The 18,745-nt window shown below is 30.7% G+C and overlaps 4 protein-coding genes across 4 annotated transcripts; 2 read left to right on the forward strand and 2 right to left on the reverse strand.

The window, feature by feature from the left end:
• The first annotated feature begins 408 nt into the window (after nucleotides 1-408).
• Tsp_00169 (density-regulated protein) lies at nucleotides 409-1,552 on the forward strand. Its single transcript, XM_003375956.1, has 5 exons — nucleotides 409-480; nucleotides 763-868; nucleotides 923-1,075; nucleotides 1,145-1,284; nucleotides 1,508-1,552. Exons 1-5 carry the CDS (start codon nucleotides 409-411, stop codon nucleotides 1,550-1,552), a joined length of 516 nt encoding a protein of 171 aa, XP_003376004.1.
• Nucleotides 1,553-3,659: 2,107 nt separating this feature from the next.
• Nucleotides 3,660-7,651, reverse strand: Tsp_00168 (calcium-transporting ATPase 2 protein). The gene is made up of 15 exons (XM_003375957.1): nucleotides 7,585-7,651; nucleotides 7,348-7,428; nucleotides 7,176-7,261; nucleotides 7,049-7,091; nucleotides 6,877-6,965; nucleotides 6,617-6,794; nucleotides 6,323-6,542; nucleotides 6,168-6,285; nucleotides 5,825-6,090; nucleotides 5,620-5,647; nucleotides 5,008-5,410; nucleotides 4,513-4,877; nucleotides 4,263-4,455; nucleotides 3,985-4,172; nucleotides 3,660-3,893 (listed from the first exon to the last, which is right to left on the reverse strand). The coding sequence occupies exons 1-15, from the start codon at nucleotides 7,649-7,651 to the stop codon at nucleotides 3,660-3,662; spliced, it is 2,559 nt and encodes an 852-aa protein (XP_003376005.1).
• Nucleotides 7,652-12,910: 5,259 nt separating this feature from the next.
• Tsp_00167 (putative zinc finger CCHC domain-containing protein 8) lies at nucleotides 12,911-16,876 on the forward strand. The gene is made up of 13 exons (XM_003375958.1): nucleotides 12,911-12,948; nucleotides 14,515-14,559; nucleotides 14,627-14,698; nucleotides 14,747-14,857; nucleotides 14,935-14,997; nucleotides 15,067-15,195; nucleotides 15,357-15,511; nucleotides 15,544-15,573; nucleotides 15,622-15,692; nucleotides 15,977-16,112; nucleotides 16,250-16,441; nucleotides 16,528-16,596; nucleotides 16,662-16,876. The coding sequence occupies exons 1-13, from the start codon at nucleotides 12,911-12,913 to the stop codon at nucleotides 16,874-16,876; spliced, it is 1,326 nt and encodes a 441-aa protein (XP_003376006.1).
• Nucleotides 16,877-17,239: 363 nt separating this feature from the next.
• Nucleotides 17,240-18,513, reverse strand: Tsp_00166 (secretin receptor). Its single transcript, XM_003375959.1, has 6 exons — nucleotides 18,436-18,513; nucleotides 18,320-18,368; nucleotides 18,102-18,256; nucleotides 17,572-17,596; nucleotides 17,310-17,440; nucleotides 17,240-17,275 (listed from the first exon to the last, which is right to left on the reverse strand). Exons 1-6 carry the CDS (start codon nucleotides 18,511-18,513, stop codon nucleotides 17,240-17,242), a joined length of 474 nt encoding a protein of 157 aa, XP_003376007.1.
• Between the last annotated feature and the right edge of the window lie 232 nt (nucleotides 18,514-18,745).

Below are 18,745 nucleotides of genomic sequence, written 5' to 3' on the forward strand. Positions count from 1 at the left end.
CATAAAAATTAAAATAAAAAATATATATAAAGTCCAATAAATACCTTTTTACATTTCATATTATTTTTACTTTTTACAATAACATAACATTACCGTATAACTTTAAATACTTATGAAACCTGAAAACTGTTACAGTAAAATAATGTATTTTACCGTCGATAATGTTTTAATTTCAAACGCTTGACGAAATTCAGTTAGGTTTTGCATTTATATGAGCAGTTTTTCACCTGAAAATATATATATATATATTTTTATAGAATGCCTAAAGTGTGAATATGCACTGCAGATTTGTTGTTTCTGCATAGAATTGTACTTTCATAATTTTTAAAGAATCATTAATAAAAATGTTTATTTCATTTTTAAAATTTATTTTAATTTTTTAAAAAGACATTTAGCTAATTTAGATAAATGGAAAAGAGTTCTTCATCGATATGTACTGTCGAAAGTGGACCGAATTCCAATGTGCAATATCCAGTGAAAGTTAACTACTGCGGAGGCAAGTATAAATATATATATATTTTTTAATTATTGAAAATGTTAAGCAGAAATTAAAAAAATTAATATTCTTGCCATAACGCTGAAACAATTATTCTTAAGTTAACTGTTATAATTAAATTTGTTTAATGACAAAATAAATACATTCCTAAGGGAGTATTCAGTTGCGTGTTAATTGAAATATTTTTAGAATGTTCAATGCCAGTTGAAGTAATGGCTTCTCTTTTGACGACTGCATGCATGCATATGATTAGTTTTAAATTGTAGTACTGCGATTACGGACCTTGTCCGGAAAAATGTCGAGAATGGTTGCGTGATAATCTACCAAAATCATTCGAAGAAATGACTGTTAAAAATACCGATTCTGACGCAAGTATGTTAATTTTTGTTTTTTACTGTTCTTTATATTTTCATTTTTTATTTTCAGCCACTGTTACTGAAGAGAAAAAACGACAAAAACGAGGGGGTAAAGGAATGGCAAAAGTCAAGAAGAACACCAGTGCTCAACCTGTAACTTTAGCAACTTCATCACGTGGCAAAAACAAGTTCGTTACCATTGTCAGTGGATTATCTTCATACGGTGAGATATTGATTTTTTAATATGTAAAAATATATTGTTACCTTTTTAATATGAAGTTGTACCTTTCAGATATAAATTTGAAAGTTGCTTCTAAAGTGTTCTCTCAGAAGTTTGCTTGCGGCTCTTCCGTAACTGGAGATGATGAAATTGTTATTCAAGGTGATGTCAAAGATGATTTGATGGATTTGATTTCTGAAAAATGGCCACAAGTAAGTCTTTTTTTAAAAAGTTAATTTTTACATGCTATTATTGTCCATTTCTGTATGCATGCTATTTTTATTTACATGCTCTTGCGAAGGCTTCAAAATTTAATTGCTTAATTTCATGAAATTATATGTTGCATTATGTATAGCGTTTTGAAAATTCTGTTTTTATGGTTCAATGTGACGTTTGATTTGTTGTAATGATTGAAAATAATTTTTTTATAAACAGATAGATCAAGACGCGATCGAAGATATTGGTGAAGCGAGACGTTGAGCTTCTTTGTTTCCTCGGTTCCTCTGATGCAGTCAATATGTACTAAGGAGTTCAACATAATTTCATGCACACAGATCATTTATGTTGAAATAAATGAAATTAGTCTTGAATTTTGCCAAGTTATTTTTTCATACATCTCAACAAAATAAATTGTTTATAAAATACTAAAAAAACTACATATGCACTATATGATGAAGGTGATAAAAAAGAGACTGATATTTTATAACAATTCAAAGTTTAAATGCCGAATATCAAAGATATATATATAAATATACATCTAAAGTTTTATTTAATAAACAAGAGCAATAATGCCAGCAGCATCAGTAGTAGTACACTTTCATTGTATCTATAGGTAACTGTTCGGCAAACTGTCATTCCAATTCTATGAAATGTAACAGCGTGTAACATGATTATTTAAACTTTTTCTGTCTAATTCACTGCAAACGTTTTCCATAAGCTGAACTATGATATTGTATGATAATGCAAAAAATGAACATATATTATTATATACATTTCATAAAAATAGAATATTTTGAAAGGAAAAAGACGTATGTCTATATATATATGTATATATAACAAATGCAAAAGACAAAAAAAATTTCACTGAGTAAATGATCGAAAAAATAAATTATACAGAATGGTTTCAGCATGAAAAATATTTTATAAGTCGTCAAGTGACTTATAACTTTGTCAGTGTTGTGTGAAAAAAAATATTTTTTAATGCAAAGTAAAATATTAATTTTCTATTATTACTAGCCAGTATCAGAGATATTGAAAGAACAATCTAGTCGTTAAATAGACAATAATATTAGTGAAAGCTAACTAACTATGAAACGATTAAATTCCATGGATCTGGTGTGTGATCAACGTAGTCAGTCAGCTGCATGAATGATTGGTTGGTTGTACGTGTAGTATAGCGAGAATCATTAGTGGAAGTTGTGGTCATTGCCGTTTTTTCTCCATGGAAATAGGTCCAGCTACAAAAGAATAATTTTGCAGCTTTCGCAATTCACGCAAAATCTGCATAATAAAACTTTAAATGAACACGCACATTCCATTACGCACATACACGCATATGCACGTAATATTTAATGTATATGCATGCTTTGTTAATCATTCATGTACTTATTATTATGTCTGTATATGTGTTTCTGTGTACTTGCTTTCTATCCTAAGAGAAAACATACTTCTAAAAGGAAAAATGAAAAATATTTTAATAATTAATAATAACAAGCAGGGCATTAAAAAAAGTCACAGACAATATCACTGCGTTAAGATGGAAACTGGGCAAAACAAAGTACACTGATTTTTGAAGAACAAAAATTTCAAGTTTGCTAATTTTAAACAGATATAAATAAATATGTATGACCGTCAACTGCCTGTACTGAATTGAATTGAATTGAATTGAATAATCAGATTGAATAAATAGACAGTAATTACAAATGGAAACATACTCTCTCCCATGCGTCCTGCATAAAAATAGAATTTGAAAAACGGAACAGAAGAAAAAAGAGAATAAAGAACAAGATAAGAAACGAATGGATTAAAAAAAATATTTATAGCACACTTTGGAAAGAACTGAAAAAATGAATATGATTAATATATTTCCGAGTTATTATACCCAGAGGATAAATCAGTTGACAATAACCAACCAATCAATGAAAAAATAGGGTGAAACACAAACACACACACACACACAAACAAACAAACAAACACAAACAAACAAACAAACAAACCAATCAACCAGAAAAGCTGAAAACATAAAATACCAAATACCTTAACCAAATCTGGACAAAAAATTATTAATATAATGATCATGCAATGAAAAATGAAACCTGAGCAGGCAAATACAGCAGCTGCAGTGAGTAAAAAAACAAAGGGATCATCATCATCATCGTCACATTATTATCATCAACAACAACAACAAAAAAGCAAATAATAATAAATCTATAATTCTCGATTTTGCAAATCACCCGGCATATAAACCGGCACATTCCAAATTTCATTAGGTATGAACCATTGGACTGTAGTTAGTAGAAAAACGACCCAACCGAAGACGATCACGGAACATTTCAACATGAACCTCAAATCGCGTCCTGCTTTACCCTCAATCCAGTTGCGGGCGACAAATTTCAACGTCTCGTCGATGATAATGACGGGGAAGGAAATTTTGAAGACAGCCATCCACTCGGCCCAACAAAGCGGAGCTATTTGAAAGATCGTATTCAAGATGTTCACGTACAAGATCACAAAGTGCAATGTCATGCTCAACGCAATTGCAGCTACCAACCAGATGTTCCACCACGGTGGCATCACTAACAATGACTGATTTTCGGAAAGACTAAAATAATTAATACCAATAAAAATTAATATCTCCATATTATATTGTATAAACTGCACCTGTTCAAAGCGTTCAGCATTTCAATAGTGACTAGCACCGATAACGCCATAGCGTTCGGATGTGGATCTTCAAACACGTGGCAGTCAATGTCATTAAAATTTTCTGGCTCAATTTCACAACGCATCCAATGCGTTATGTGATAATAATTCAACTGTGGACCATCTTCGTAAAACATGTACCACCAAACTGCAGAACCCACTGTTGCCGCTCCAACGTAAGCTAATAAATAAATAAATAAACATATATATTCATTAATGATCATTTTCATTTTTAATAATAATAATTTCTTACATCCGATAGCTATGTAACGGAAGAACAACCATTTCGATATTAAAGATTCATTCGGAGACCGTGGGGAACGATCCATAATGTCCAAATCCGGAGGATTGAAACCCAACGCAGTAGCAGGAAGTCCATCGGTGACCAAATTGACCCACAGCAGTTGAACTGGTATCAAAACTTCTGGAATACCCATTGCAGCTGTGAGAAAAATACTGACCACCTATATATGCATAAAATGAGAATTGATTTGAAAAAAATTAAAATGAAAATTAAACACCTCTCCAATATTTGAACTAATCAAATAACGAATGAATTGCTTCATGTTGCTGTAAATTGCTCGGCCTTCTTCAACAGCGCATACGATTGTAGAAAAGTTGTCATCAGCCAAAACCATCTCAGAAGCACTTTTCGCTACTGCAGTTCCAGAGCCCATGGCAATGCCTATTTCTGCCTTTTTCAACGCCGGGGCGTCGTTGACACCGTCGCCAGTCATTGCCGTAATTTCTCCGTGACTTTGCAGATATTCGACAATTTTCGACTTGTGTGCCGGCTCCACCCTTGCAAACAGTCGAGCTCGTCGACAAGCTGCCGACTGTTGTTCCGGAGACAGGTCGTCAAATTCACGGCCCGTGAACGACAATCCTAAACAAACCAACAAATAAATAACAACAACGAGAATATATATATATGTGTGTGTGTGTGTGTTTGCATTAATTAATAAGTATAAATTTAATTTTATTATTAACAATCTCGTACATGAAGATCTCTATACCTTTGGTGTCCTCGTGTTCGGAGAAAAGACCAATTCGACGACCGATCGCTTCGGCTGTATTTTTATTATCACCAGTGATCATGATAACACGAATACCAGCCCGCCGACAGTCTTCTATACTTTGGCGTACTTCCATTCGAGGCGGGTCGAGCATTCCGACCACGCCCACCAGTGTGATGTCTGTTTCGTATTGGACAAATTTATTGCTATCCTCCAGTTGCATCAATCCCGGACTGAAAGGTTCGTCAATAGTTCCCAAAGCCAAGCAGCGCAGTGTATCACGGCCAGTGCTGTACTGTTGTATTTTATCGGTGATCTTTTTTATCAACCGAGGATTCAGCGGTATTTTCGTCGAACCAACACGAACGTGAGTGCATCTGCTCAACACTCCTTCTGGAGCACCCTGAGAAAAAGATCAATTATGAACCGAAAATGAAATACAAATAAACAAACACATAAATAAATAAGTCGCTTTGAAAAAATTTGCCCCACATAAAAAGAAACGTTACTTGATTACTTTTAAAAAGTTGTACATTTACAGTATAAAAATAAGTAAGTGTAAAATTTCATATCAAAAACACACGCGTGTAGAAAGTAAAGACGACAGTCAACCTTTTTGATTTTTACACAATCCTCTATTCTTCAATTAAAAATTAATTTAGAAAAAAAACAATAAAGTTATTCAATTTAACAATATTCACAATGAAAACTACTCCCTCCTGAAGACATACATCATTATTATAAAGAATTGGAATTTCATTGAATGAAATTGTTAATACAATATAAAAATATATTAATAAAAAACAAAATAAAATACTTCTCGCTTACTTTGACAAACATTTTAGCACCAACTTCAGTTTTATTTTTTGTAGGAGTACAATAGACAGACATAGATTTACGGCTGCGCGAAAATTCGAGTGTAAATTCTTTTTTCCACAAACTCTGCAACACTCTGTTCGACGCACAGCCGAGCTCTTTGGGTGACATGCCAAATTTTTCCGTATTATAAACATTCATCTTTTCAACAAGTACTGTCAACGCGGTTTCAGTAGCTTCGCCAACTTTTTCGTAAATTCTCTTAGTCTTAAACAGAAAAAAAATTTTAAATTCAATACATTGTTGTCACAATTAATAAATAATATTCTAAAAGAAGAAAAAACCTCATTGTAATCAACACTGGAATCGTTGCACATGGCACCAATAGTGGCCAGCTCTACTAACGATTCGTAGTCACTAGAGCGAACTGCCTTACCATCCAAAAGACTAGAAAAAAGGTGGCTGTATATAATAATTACAAGAGCAAGTCATGGAATACATTTGACCAGCAGGTTCGTATGTGGATCCAGTGATGTCAAATTCCACGAACGATGGATCGTCATTGCTCTGATTACCAAAGATGAACATCTTATTTACGGACATCTGATTTGTAGTCAGGGTTCCTGTTTTATCAGAACAAATCACCGAAGTGCAGCCCAAAGTCTCAACACTTGGAAGTGATCGAACGATTGCATTTTTCTTGGCCATTCTACGGGTGCCTAATAATTTTTACGTTATGAAATGGAAAAATCATATCAGAAAGCAAAATGGGAATTCTGAAGAGCGTTTTTACCCAAAGCCAGGCAGGTTGTGATGACAGCAGGCAGACCTTCGGGAATTGCAGCAACGGCCAAGGCAACTGCAATTTTGAAGTAATAAATCGCACCTCGAATCCACGATCCTCCGTGGGCAGGATCCGAAAAGTGTCCAATGTTGATCGCCCAAACTGCTACGCAAATTATACTGATTACCTACAATTGAAACACAAATGAAAATGCGTATTTTTTTTTTGAAAAGTAAATTGGTTGGGGTGAATGTCAAAAGCAATAATACTTTTGAAAGCTGCTCGCCAAATTCGTCCAATTTTTGTTGAAGGGGAGTTCGCTCGGTTTCTGTTTGCACCATTTCTGTTCGAATTTTTCCTTAAATAAAAAATTTTAATAATAATAATAACAACAACAATATATCCGTCGTCACTTGCCAATTTCGGTGTTCAATCCGGTACCTACAACAATGCATCTCGCTCTTCCAGAAGCAACGTTCGTTCCCTGTTATTGTAATAGAAAAAATAATAAATAAAAGCTACCAATTTTAATTTTTTTTGAATAATAATTCATTCAAAACAAACTGACCGAAAACAGTATATTCTTCTTATCCTGATTAACAGCTTTCATATCTGGAATCACGTCAATATGCTTGATAACCGATACACTTTCGCCTGTAAAAGAAGATAAACAAACAAACAAATAAACAAAAAATTTCAACACTTCTCTGCTATTTTTTAAAATTATTGCTATTACTTACCTGTCAAGATAGATTGGTCTATTCGAAGAGTTGTGGAATAAATTTTAATTATTCTCATATCCGAAGGAATCTTGTCGCCCACTATAACAAAAAAATGTTTTCTTAAACATGTAAAGAAAAACAATAAAAAATATCTGTAATAACAATAATGTTTATTACAAAAAAACCTACTTTAATGTTGATAATTATTGTGTTTTAGTATAAATTCTTTTTTAAAATGCAAGCAAGATGCAATACGAATGTCAAGTGCGTATGCCTGAACAAGTTCAGTAAAATGTATGCGATAGGTATTTGATTTGCACATATTTGATATCATAATGTGTTGTAAAAAAATTATTCAAAACAATGAAATGCAAGAACAGTTTAAGATTATTTCGGTTCAAGAAAAACCCTTGAAAGATAAGAAAAAAAAACGTTAAATTTTAAAAGTTAATTCTTTCGCCAGTAAACTATTAATTTCCTTTTCTCCACGAATGACAGATTACTCGTTAGATGCAAAAAGATGGCTAAAATAATTGTGTCAAACTTCTACACTCATACAAGTATGTACTTGCAGTTGGCATTCTCACCAAAAATCAAATTTTCATTATTCCTTTTTCAATATTTCAAGAATTATTTTCTTATATTTATCATTTATGAATTTTGATCAAAAAAAACAAACACACAAATAAATGTATAAATAGAATAAATATAATAGTAACTTTTCAACAAATTGAGTAAATACTAATTGAATATGTTAAAAGTTGAATTTTTAATTTATACAGAAATGGATATTGAATTCGTTATTGAATAACATTGTAACTTTTTGCTCGAGAAAATGAAAAGAAAGAGAATCGCTAATAGGTTAATAATGTGATGATGAATGAATGAATGATAAATATATAAATAAAAATGATGACGGATAGACAGACAAGCAGGCGGACAGAAAGATTAGCATTAGCGAAAGCAGAAACAGCTGTTTGAAAATGAGCAAATTATCAGAAGCCAGTGCGCACTTGTTTTTCCCGTTATTCACTTTTACATGTATGCATTCAAAATGCAATACGCATTTTCTGCAAAACTCATCACTTTGACGAGCATTATTTGAAAAATAAGCAAGACATTTACGCTGACTAACGTCACAGTGACGAGACATATATTCTCTGGTGAAGCATTTTAACAGAACAATAACAGATGAAAAATGGAAAATAATACTGAACAAATGTTCAATGCAGTACTAAACAACAGAATAATAAAACTAACATTCCGGAAAACATTGAGTGGATTTAAAAAATTATTTTGTTTTCTCATCGTTTCAGGCTTATTTATTCATTTTATGAAACTGATATGCATAATCTTCAATAACGATAAATATTATTGCAATGAAAACAAAACAAAACAAAAAAAAATTAAATATTTCATCCCGACTCCTTCCCCCCTCTTCATGACAGGCTGAACAAAAAATATCCGGAATAAAATATAATAATCAAGGACATGAGAACATGGTTGTCGTCGTCGTTGTTGTTGCTGTTCTGGCTTTATGTTCAAAAACTGGAAAAACAACGCTTGTTCAAATACAATGAAAACTTTTCAAATTAAAAATCTGCCCCTCTTCAAAAATATTATTATTATTATTATTAAACTCTTGTTTGGATGATAATTTTTCTCCAACATTCTATCTACCACAAGCTTAAAATACCAGTCATTTCAAAAATTCCCACTCATCAATAAATAACGGAAATCATCGTCGTTTCAAGTGGTTCATATTCATAAACAGACGCAAATATTAGTCCACATGGTGAAAATGTTCACCAGTTCAATTCAAACAAAGCAAATTCAACAATTTCTCAATGGAGAATGTGCCCCCATCTCGAAACATTCGTTGTAATATACCAGTTTTCACATGTTTCCTGCTTATTCAAAGCAACAATTTAAAATAAAAGAAAAAATGAAATACAGGAAATTTTCCGTTTCACTACTTATTCAATAAAATTTTACAACTTAAGCAACTCAATAAATTTTCCAATAAATCAAGAGCAGAAAAAAATCTTCTGTTGGTATGCAAGGAGCTTGCATAATTTTTTCTTTCAACTGTTATTCAACAAATAATAACAATTATTAATCAAAGAATTTAACCTTGAGACTACAAAAAAGATTCTATAGAAATGATCAGATGGAATTATTCGAATCTTGATTAAATTGAATCCGATTTTCATTTATCAAGACATGATGCGAAGATCTGATAAGAAAAAGATCAACTGATGAACAAGTCAATTGATGATAAAGTGCAACAGATTGCAATTTTTCATAAGCACAAACAAAAAAAGTCAATACTGGTTGCAGCATAAAGTTCACACATAAAAATAACTAAATAACACATGTACGTATTATTTCGACACCTCTGATTTAGACCTACGTGGCGAAACAGAAAATTTATGAACAAATACCTCATCGATTACCTGAAACTTCAACAATATCTCCTGGAACCAATTCTTTGGCTTTGATCATCGCCACTCCCACTTTAGACTGTCGTAACACCTTGGCCATCTCGGGTTCATATTCCTTTAAAGCTTCTATTGCACTTTCAGCGTTCCGTTCCTTCAGTTCAAAACAACAAAAATAATAAATAATATAAATTGAGCTACATTAAGAAAATTCAATATACAGACACACTCACCTGCCATACTCCAACGGCAGCGTTGGCAATGAGAATTAGCAAAATTACAAAAGGTTCCACAAAGGCGGTTATCTGGTCATCATGCTCAAACAAAGCTAACACCTATAGACAAAATATAATTTAATTAAATTTTTAAAAAATCAACAAAATTAAATTCATAAAAATTATAACAAATCAAATCATTACACATTTTGAAAGCAATACTGATGAGCATCAGTTCATTAAAGAACTATCTATTAAACGCTTTGTTTGATAAAAGTGTTCTTCTTAACATTACAAACTAAAATATTAAATAAACAAAACCACTACTTTACAATTTAATATCTTCACTCAAAAATTAAGACAATTTTCTTTTAAATATATTTTATTCAATCATATTTCAACTTCTATGAGCATTCCCTGAAAAACTATTCAACGCATATTCCAAATACATCCAGTAAATATTAAAAAATAAACATTCACATTTGGATAAACAAATATCTTTACTATTCAAATTATTTATTTTTCATTTCCTCAATGATTTTGTCCGTTATTTAACTTATTATCATTTCTGTTCTGTTTCCTGTCTGTTAAAAGGTAAAAAACGTAAACAAATTCCAGAGTATCAAATTTTTTCCAGTCTGAAATTTAAACATTGCGGAAGCAAACTGTCAAGGTTCCTAATAATTACGATTTTTGAAAAGCTGAAGCCAAAATCTAATCATAATTTTTAAAAAAAACCATTAAATTTGGCTTTTACTTTATTCCAAAGTCCTTCAATACAGCTTCCATTAAATTTCGTTATTACTTATAAATACAATTTAAAATTTTTTAATAAAACTAAAAGCCTGAAAATAAACAAAGCTCTTAAAATGAATTTTGAACTTCAAACTGAGAAAAATTTACAATGAAACTTAAAAATCGCATAAAACAATATCTAACTGCAATTAGGTTCTGTTTGTAAAACATTTTTTTTATTGACTCCCTTTCATAACTGTATCAATAATATGCTTGTATTATTGTATTTCAAAATAAATAAAAAATAGTTAACTGAAGAACTTTGAAATCAAAATAGCAATATAAACATTTGAACATTTCCTTCATCTGAAGTTTTCAATCAATAAAAAGCATAGTAAAATTGCATGCTCATGCGAATTCATTGAAAGCAATTCAATTAAAACAAGATCTGAAAAGACAAGTCTTTTCACCGACAATTCATTTAGAAAACAAATGATGAATATTACATTATGCAGTATTTAACATGACCAAACATTTAACACAACTTCGTCAACCAAATTTAAATAACAATTTTTTCATCCCAGAATATATATACATATGAAAATATTGACTCCAAACGATATATTAAATTTAAATAAAGATTTTTTAAATAAAATGATTATTATTGTTTTTAGTATGTATTATCAATCAAATCACACATTTATTGCAGTTATGCATATGCAATATTATTTATATGCATTTGAGAATTGTTTGTCCGAAATTCAACGATAAAGCCAGCTGAGATGCTACTCAATCTTATTATGAAAAGCAAAAGTGTCGTTTTCAAGCAATATGATTAACACTACACTTTTCTCGTTTCCATCTCTTATGATGATTACGCCAACAACGCAAATGCTTCATAGTTATTCGGACGTTTAAGTGAGATATAAAAATAAAAATTCTCAAAGCTGAAATGACATCTACATGAACCTAACTAGAAAAGTTTTAAACTTTCTAAACTTTAGAACAATTCAACAAAGTGCTTCCACTTGACACGATCGCTGTTGAAAAACGATAAATTCAAACAAAAGCTAGAAAGCACTCTTATAAGCAATCTTATTCCAGAATACTAAAAGTAACTAATAAATGAAATTAAAACTGATAACACATAATTCACTAAACATGATTACCAAATTATTAAAAACATATTAATTAACAAAAAATCATAACAAAACTTACAAAAGATACTATAGCAGCTAGAAGTAAAATTTTCACCAGTAAATCGTCGAATTGTTCCAATATTAACTGCCACAGCTGTTTTCCTGCATTAAGTGACGAATTCATTTTTTAACATTAAAAATTTCAAAAGAAAGAGTACTTTACCTTCTTCGGCAGGTAACTCTGTAAATAAAGTATGACAAATGAAAAAAGAATCAAAAATTTAAGAAATATAGCCTTTACCATTCCAACCGTATTTTTCTCTAGATTTTTCAACTTGTTCATCAGAAAGACCAATCTCTGGGTTGACGCTGTAAAATCGCAAAAGTTCTTCACAAGTTCTAGCATGTGGATTTTCCATAATTTTAACGAATCTTCAATCTTTCTTTGTTTAAAATTTATATAATCCTACAGACGCCAGCTTCAACTACACAGCTGGCGTTCGCTTTTCCTTTTTCACCGGACAAAATCTTGTACTTCGTTAAACTGGTGCTAAAATACTGACAAAGAAATAAATTCTGGAAATGAAACAGTAGGTAAACGCGTTAGAAAAGCACAACACCCAGTGTTTTCAACTATTATAAAATCGACTAATAATAAGAATTTATTACAGGAACACCCTTCCTTCCGTCAATTAAAATCAAAAAGGACGGTGACAATTTTTCACTACCAACTCTCAGTTGTACAATCAACAACAATAATAAATAATAAGCAACGCAACGCGCTATCTTATCAATGTAGAGCAGTGTTTAAACATTAAACAAACCTTAGAGAGTGGATACAAGCCGCACAACAAGGTCAAAGCAGGCAAAGTTGATAAGAAAGTTGAAGAAAAAGCTAATCAGTGAAAACATGCAAACTTTAATGCTGCGCAATAATCATCAAGCTGAAGCAACTTAATCCAGCCACCTGGTGGCAACCAGTCTCGACAGCTGGTTAACGACGCTTCTATGCTGACGTGTTTAATCAGACAAACTCACTATTAACTGATAAATGACACCGTACCTACCTGACACTGTGCTGTGTAAAAAGTATACAAATGCTTAAACTAAAAGAAGTTGAAATGTTAAAAACCGGAAAAATATTTTACATCCAGTAGCTAGTAGTTCAAAGATAAAACTTTGTGCTAAAAGAGCAATCATGTAACGCACCACATACAGATACCGTAAAATAATAAGCAAGTTTTTATCGTACTGTAAATCTGTTTTTAAATAAGTTTATTTCTTCTTGATATTAAAAAACTTTTAATTAATTTAATAATTTTAATTGTCAAAAAAATTATTTTTTACTGCATAATATATAACTATAAAGCTTTGAAAATAGTTAATTATTAAAATATAATTACTATTAATAAATAAGCATGCAGCTGTTGCGGTAACATCTTTATATACATTACAAATTTAAGGCGTGTTATAAACTGTAGATACAAAATTTGTAAAATATAAAGTTGAGCAAATTGAAATTGCAACGCATATTATAAATAAACATTACTGAGAAGAATAAAAGCTCTCCAATTTATTTCATGATAAATTTTATTGCTTCAAATAATATTTTCTGATTGAACTTTGAGAAATATTACAGTAATCTAATTTTTGAAATATTACTGTTAGAAGTGATTTATATTATAAATGTCCTTATAAAAATAATTTTAAAATTATTTTAAAATTAATTATCCTATTTAGATGAAAATAAAATATTTCATTTCATTTCTTTATTGCATGAAACGTGTATTTCAATCTGTGTGATTCATCGGCATTTTATCGTCAATTAATTGTATTTTTTTAAAATAAATGTTTAACTTTAAATTAATTTGCAAAATTTTGTTAGATATTTCGAAAATTTACTTCTCCTAAATTTCTTAATAAGATAAGGAAAAGCCTATTCAAAAATAAAACTTACTTATCAATTCTTTAGTATCAAAATTTTACGAGATGGTGTAATGCCTGTTTTGTATTCTTTTAAAATTACATTATTTATGTATTTTTTTACTTTTATTTTATATCTTCGTAAAAACAGAAGTTCCAAAATCTGAAAATATTTTCCAGAATTGTTTGAACATTGATAAAGCATAGCAAAGTTAATTCATATGGCAGTACCTTGATCCATTACTGTTTATATTTCTTTTCAAGTTGTTATATATTACTTTTATCTTTAGAAGATGATTTTTTTGAGTAATGCTGGTAACTAGTTTTTAATGGTTTTTGCATCATTGACACTACATATGGTATTAATTGCTTTATAACTTTACGCAATTCTTATTTGTATAACGTTTTTTCGTTTACTGTTTGATTTGATACTTTGCTTATGCGTGGTATCTTCTTGTTTGTTGTATACAATTTTGAGACAAATCTTTATACGGTTACATTGTGTTTTTTAGTTATTTTTTAAATTATCATTAGCTGTACGTTTCGTTGTATTTGCAAGTGATAATTTATCCTGTTGTGTTTTGTTTACCTGAAACAGTTTTCAGTGGTTTTCAAAAGCGGAAATGATTTCAGAAGAGATGTAAGTAACTGTTTTCATAATTATGTGAAATAATTGATAAATGTAAATTATGATGGATCTCTTAGAAAAATTTTACATAATTTTAATTGCAGGTATTACGTTTTTGTTTTAGAAATGAAATTATGCTATGTTGAAAAGTTTATCAAACTAATTATTAATAAATAAGCATTTATTATTTTAGTAAATTATGGTAAATATTTTTAGTGTGCAAGAAATTGAAGTTATTGAACTTGACAACTGGGAACACGATGTGAACACTTCTGAGAGCAGAAACGGGTAAGTTTTTATTTTGGCTTTTGATATTTATTTAGTGTGTTTCTTTAGCAATTCAGAACTATCTGTTTCGACCGCAGATGTTACAGATAATTTATTCGTGGTTGATAAAACGCCTCAGGCGATAAATTTGGATGAAGTTCCGGCAGTAGATGGTGGAGGGTTGTTGAACGAGTAATGTTTTACTGTGATATAGAAATTCGTTTGCACTGTCATTTAAATAATTTTCGTTTTTGAAGGAATGTATTGGACTTTTACTGTGAAAAAAATGAGAAGAATGACAGTCGATCTGAAATTGAGGGGTTTTTAAATTTTAATTTACCGTTTTAATAGTAATTTGAATTTTAATGCCCATTTCCATTGTTATTTAGTGCATTTTCAATGAGAGCTTGCTTCAATTGCGGCGAGAACACTCATAAATTGGATAGCTGCCCATATCCATATGACGCCGAAAGAGTTCAGAAAATGAAATCGGCGTTTTTCAATCGTGCGAATGAATTGTATGTATGCTTTTTGTTTAAAATTATATACTGAACTTTCACATTTTTTAGCAATTTTAATATGCCGAATAAATTTCTTTCCTACAAGCCAGGAATATTTAGGTATGCAATATTTTACCTATTTATATTTTTATTGGTAGTATATTTTCTTTTTATTTTAGTCATTCTCTCCAGCAAGCGTTGGATATGCGCGACGACCAGTTACCTCCTTATATTTATGGAATGCGTTTATATGGCTATCCACCAGGTTATTGGAAATGCTTGGTGGAAGAAAAGCGAAAACTATCGTTTGTTAATGGTAATGAATTTAATTCAAGTATTATGTTTTATCATTTTCATCACTTTAAGAGAATGGCACAGTAGCTAGCGAAAATATTGGTAAGACTGAAATGCAAAATTGAATTTGTTCTACATAAATATTCGTAGAAACTTTTGATGTGGATTCCGTCATTAAATATCCTGGTTTTACTACTGCTACACCACTGGGAGTTGTTGACGTAAGAATGTTATATTTTCTGTGTCTTTTTGTTACATTACAATGTAAATTTAAATGTATTGAAAGTAGGAGAGTATAATAAACTCTTGTATTGAAATTTCAGTCCAGATGAGAATTAATGATTATGTAATTTCAAGTTTATTTACAAGTAATTTGTGTTTTCTTAGGAAGTGCTCAATAAAGATTTTATGTATATATGTATTTGAAATCAGTGTTTAATTGTTATTATAATTTTACAGTTGTCATTTGAATTGCTTTATTTATTTCTGAAATTTTTTAATTTAGGAAAGTTCAAAGTATGATTTACCGAAGGCTCAGCGAAAACATCATTGGAAGGTAATTGCAGTTGATGCTGAACGCGAATATTACAAAAATAGTAAAAGAATTCAACAAAATGAAAAAAAGTCAGCTACAAAAAGAAGTATGCAGATTGCATTATAATTTGAATATTTTTAAATATAAATTGAAAAAAATTTCAATTTTAAAATGACAGTTTAAATTGATTGCAACAGCCATTATATAATTAATTGTTTGCATTAATTTGGGAAAAATTATCAGAATATACAAGTGAATCTGATGTGATCGATTTGACCGGAGATGAAGATGGTAAGGATGCTGTCGACCAACGCAACATGTCTTTGGAAGAATTGGAGGAAGTTCGAAATGTGATATTGAAAAAATTGGAAACAGATTTTCCTGAAACTGATCGAAAAACAGCAAGCGTGAACGATTGTTCGGTTACTTTTTCAGGTAAAAATGCACATTTTTAAATTGCACTGTACAGCATATTTTATTTATTTATTGTAATAAAAAAAATTTTTTAAATAACTTTTTAGATGTCGAAGGACAATATGAAATGGGACCCTCGACTAGCTCAGCTACTTTTTCGCTTTCATCAGATCTCAGTAAGTATTCTTTTTGTGACGGTTAGTTAATGGTATGTTAATTTGAATATAAATGCTCATTTTAGACAACTCTGAAAGCTCGATAAAATCCACCGTAGGAACTCCTGCTATGTGTCACAGCTTCGATTACAGTTTTGAAAAACCATCTTTTGACAAATTTGCCATCGATATTCAACCGATCATTTTACCAGAGTCTATTCCATCTTCTCAGTCTATGAAATTTAAATCTATCGTCGAACAGTTGAAATCCCGAAAGGATGATTTGCATTTGATTACTTAATTCGATTGTCAAGAGTTATTATTATTTCTTTTTCATTACTGTTTTAAACTCATTCTTATTATTATTGTATTATTTGTTCAATTATTTATTTATTATTGGTTTTCTCGTTTTTTTTCATTTCTTTTAAAATTCCATTACCGTCATCATGATGATCCTTTTACTAAAAAATTAAAAATAAAACCTTGAAATGAGATAATTTAATGATAACGTTTTCCCATAACCACAATTTTTCTTTTAAAAAGCAATTTTTAAGATGAACCAGCGTGCATTGCTGTTTGCTGCATTTATAAAAGCTTTTTTTCTTCGTGCAATAAATACTACTTTTGTTGAAAACCGTCGTCAACCGGAGGAGCAGTTCATCACTTATAAAAGTGGAGCAGGCGGTGGTCCATTTGCATCCTATAAATGTACTACATATCATTAAACTATTTACAAAAATAGCATATTTGCAATTAGCAACAGGAGCATAATAACATGACGAAATGTTGACATTGGGCAAGCGCTTGACATTCATAAATACGTATTTGCGCTTGAGAACGACATCGCGACAAACATCCATCCTAACTGCAAATACACACGAAATTCTCAAATAAAATTTAAAACAAAATGTTCACCACAGAATGCTTTTTAAACAAAAACATTCTTTAAAAGCATTACAATGACGACCGCTTTTATTATTCTCATTATGCTATTACTAAAATGCCAAACAAAAAAGACCCGCTGCAATTATTAAAAAATTTAAAAATAAAACATTCTTCTTTTTTTTTAAAATTATCTTCTCCCATAAAACATAAACAGGTTCGAAAGGTTGACGATCAAATGCAGTTGAAAAGAGAACAAGCAGCAAAATGAAACAGCAAACGCTTAATTAAATACGACTATTTCTATAACAACATTTCTCGCCTGAGCATGATCTGTCAAAAGTTAAAATTCAAATCGTAGGCCAAATTTTGGTTTTGAAGGTTACTGCTGTATTGTGGCAACAAATGACACATCATTTTTCTTCTAAAACGAGTCAGCTGTTGGCCCATGCTATCAAGCGGATGAAAACAAGTTAATTTTGTTTTGTCGAGCGAATGCAAAAATGTTGTGGGGGAATGCAAAATTTAAAAATCAAAATGCAATTTCAAAAAACTTATATCATTTTCTATTGCAACTTTAATCAAATAATTCATGTGATTCAAAATTAATTCAAGATATACATTGAAATAAAAATAATTTTTACCCTATCGTTACCACTACGCTTTTCACTTGAATCCTGACGCTGCGATGCTGGTCGATACATGAACAGTGCAATAGCCAAAACAACCCATATCATTACCACTGAAAGCATGGTAGTGTTAGCGCCCAGCGCCGACGATCCTTGTCCACTACCCAATGCTTAAAAAAAAACATGGAAAATTTTTTCATTTGCAATTGCTGCATTGCAACTAAAAACCTTACTCGCATCATTGCAATCATTATCGGTACACATATTTTGATTGTTACGAAGCTGAAATTAAAATAAACATATATACAATTTTTTAAAAAAGGAAAAATACGCAACAATATTCACTAACCAGGTTCAACAGGCGACCCATCGCCGCTTCATGGCTGAAGAGACATTCACACGGATCAAATCCGCCGCCACTTTCCATCGTTGTCAGTTAAACCCAAACTAACAGTTCAACAGGATTGTCTGATATTTATGCAATGCCTACAACATCGTCAAACGATTTTAAACTATCAGATGCCCTAAACAAACAAATAGAGCAACGTGTACATGTTTTTGATGTGCAGGTGCTTTAATAACTTACTGTATCGCATTACAGTACATTATAAATAAATATTATAAACAAATTATAAGCAACTTATTCATCGTCGAATATT

This window comes from Trichinella spiralis (genome assembly GCF_000181795.1).
Source record: "Trichinella spiralis strain ISS 195 chromosome Unknown Scfld4, whole genome shotgun sequence".
Classification (NCBI taxonomy): domain Eukaryota; kingdom Metazoa; phylum Nematoda; class Enoplea; order Trichinellida; family Trichinellidae; genus Trichinella; species Trichinella spiralis.

Excerpts from the sequence above, each read along its gene's own strand:
- Tsp_00166 (XM_003375959.1), bottom strand. The coding sequence starts at position 18,513 with ATGGAAAGTGGCGGCGGATTTGATCCGTGTGAATGTCTCTTCAGCCAT. Across the intron at positions 17,597-18,101 it reads AGCGTAGTGGTAACGATAGG|CGGGTCTTTTTTGTTTGGCA; the intron begins GTAAAAATTATT and ends TAATAATTGCAG. Across the intron at positions 17,276-17,309 it reads ATTGCAAATATGCTATTTTT|GATGCAAATGGACCACCGCC; the intron begins GTAAATAGTTTA and ends GTACATTTATAG.
- Tsp_00168 (XM_003375957.1), bottom strand. The coding sequence starts at position 7,651 with ATGTGCAAATCAAATACCTATCGCATACATTTTACTGAACTTGTTCAG. Across the intron at positions 7,262-7,347 it reads AGACCAATCTATCTTGACAG|GCGAAAGTGTATCGGTTATC; the intron begins GTAAGTAATAGC and ends CTTCTTTTACAG. Across the intron at positions 6,966-7,048 it reads AGCGAGATGCATTGTTGTAG|GAAAAATTCGAACAGAAATG; the intron begins GTACCGGATTGA and ends TTTTTATTTAAG.
- Tsp_00169 (XM_003375956.1), top strand. The coding sequence starts at position 409 with ATGGAAAAGAGTTCTTCATCGATATGTACTGTCGAAAGTGGACCGAAT. Across the intron at positions 481-762 it reads ATGTGCAATATCCAGTGAAA|TACTGCGATTACGGACCTTG; the intron begins GTTAACTACTGC and ends TTTAAATTGTAG. Across the intron at positions 1,076-1,144 it reads CAGTGGATTATCTTCATACG|ATATAAATTTGAAAGTTGCT; the intron begins GTGAGATATTGA and ends TGTACCTTTCAG.
- Tsp_00167 (XM_003375958.1), top strand. The coding sequence starts at position 12,911 with ATGACACCGTACCTACCTGACACTGTGCTGTGTAAAAA. Across the intron at positions 15,574-15,621 it reads AGTAGCTAGCGAAAATATTG|AAACTTTTGATGTGGATTCC; the intron begins GTAAGACTGAAA and ends AAATATTCGTAG. Across the intron at positions 15,693-15,976 it reads CACCACTGGGAGTTGTTGAC|GAAAGTTCAAAGTATGATTT; the intron begins GTAAGAATGTTA and ends TTTTTAATTTAG.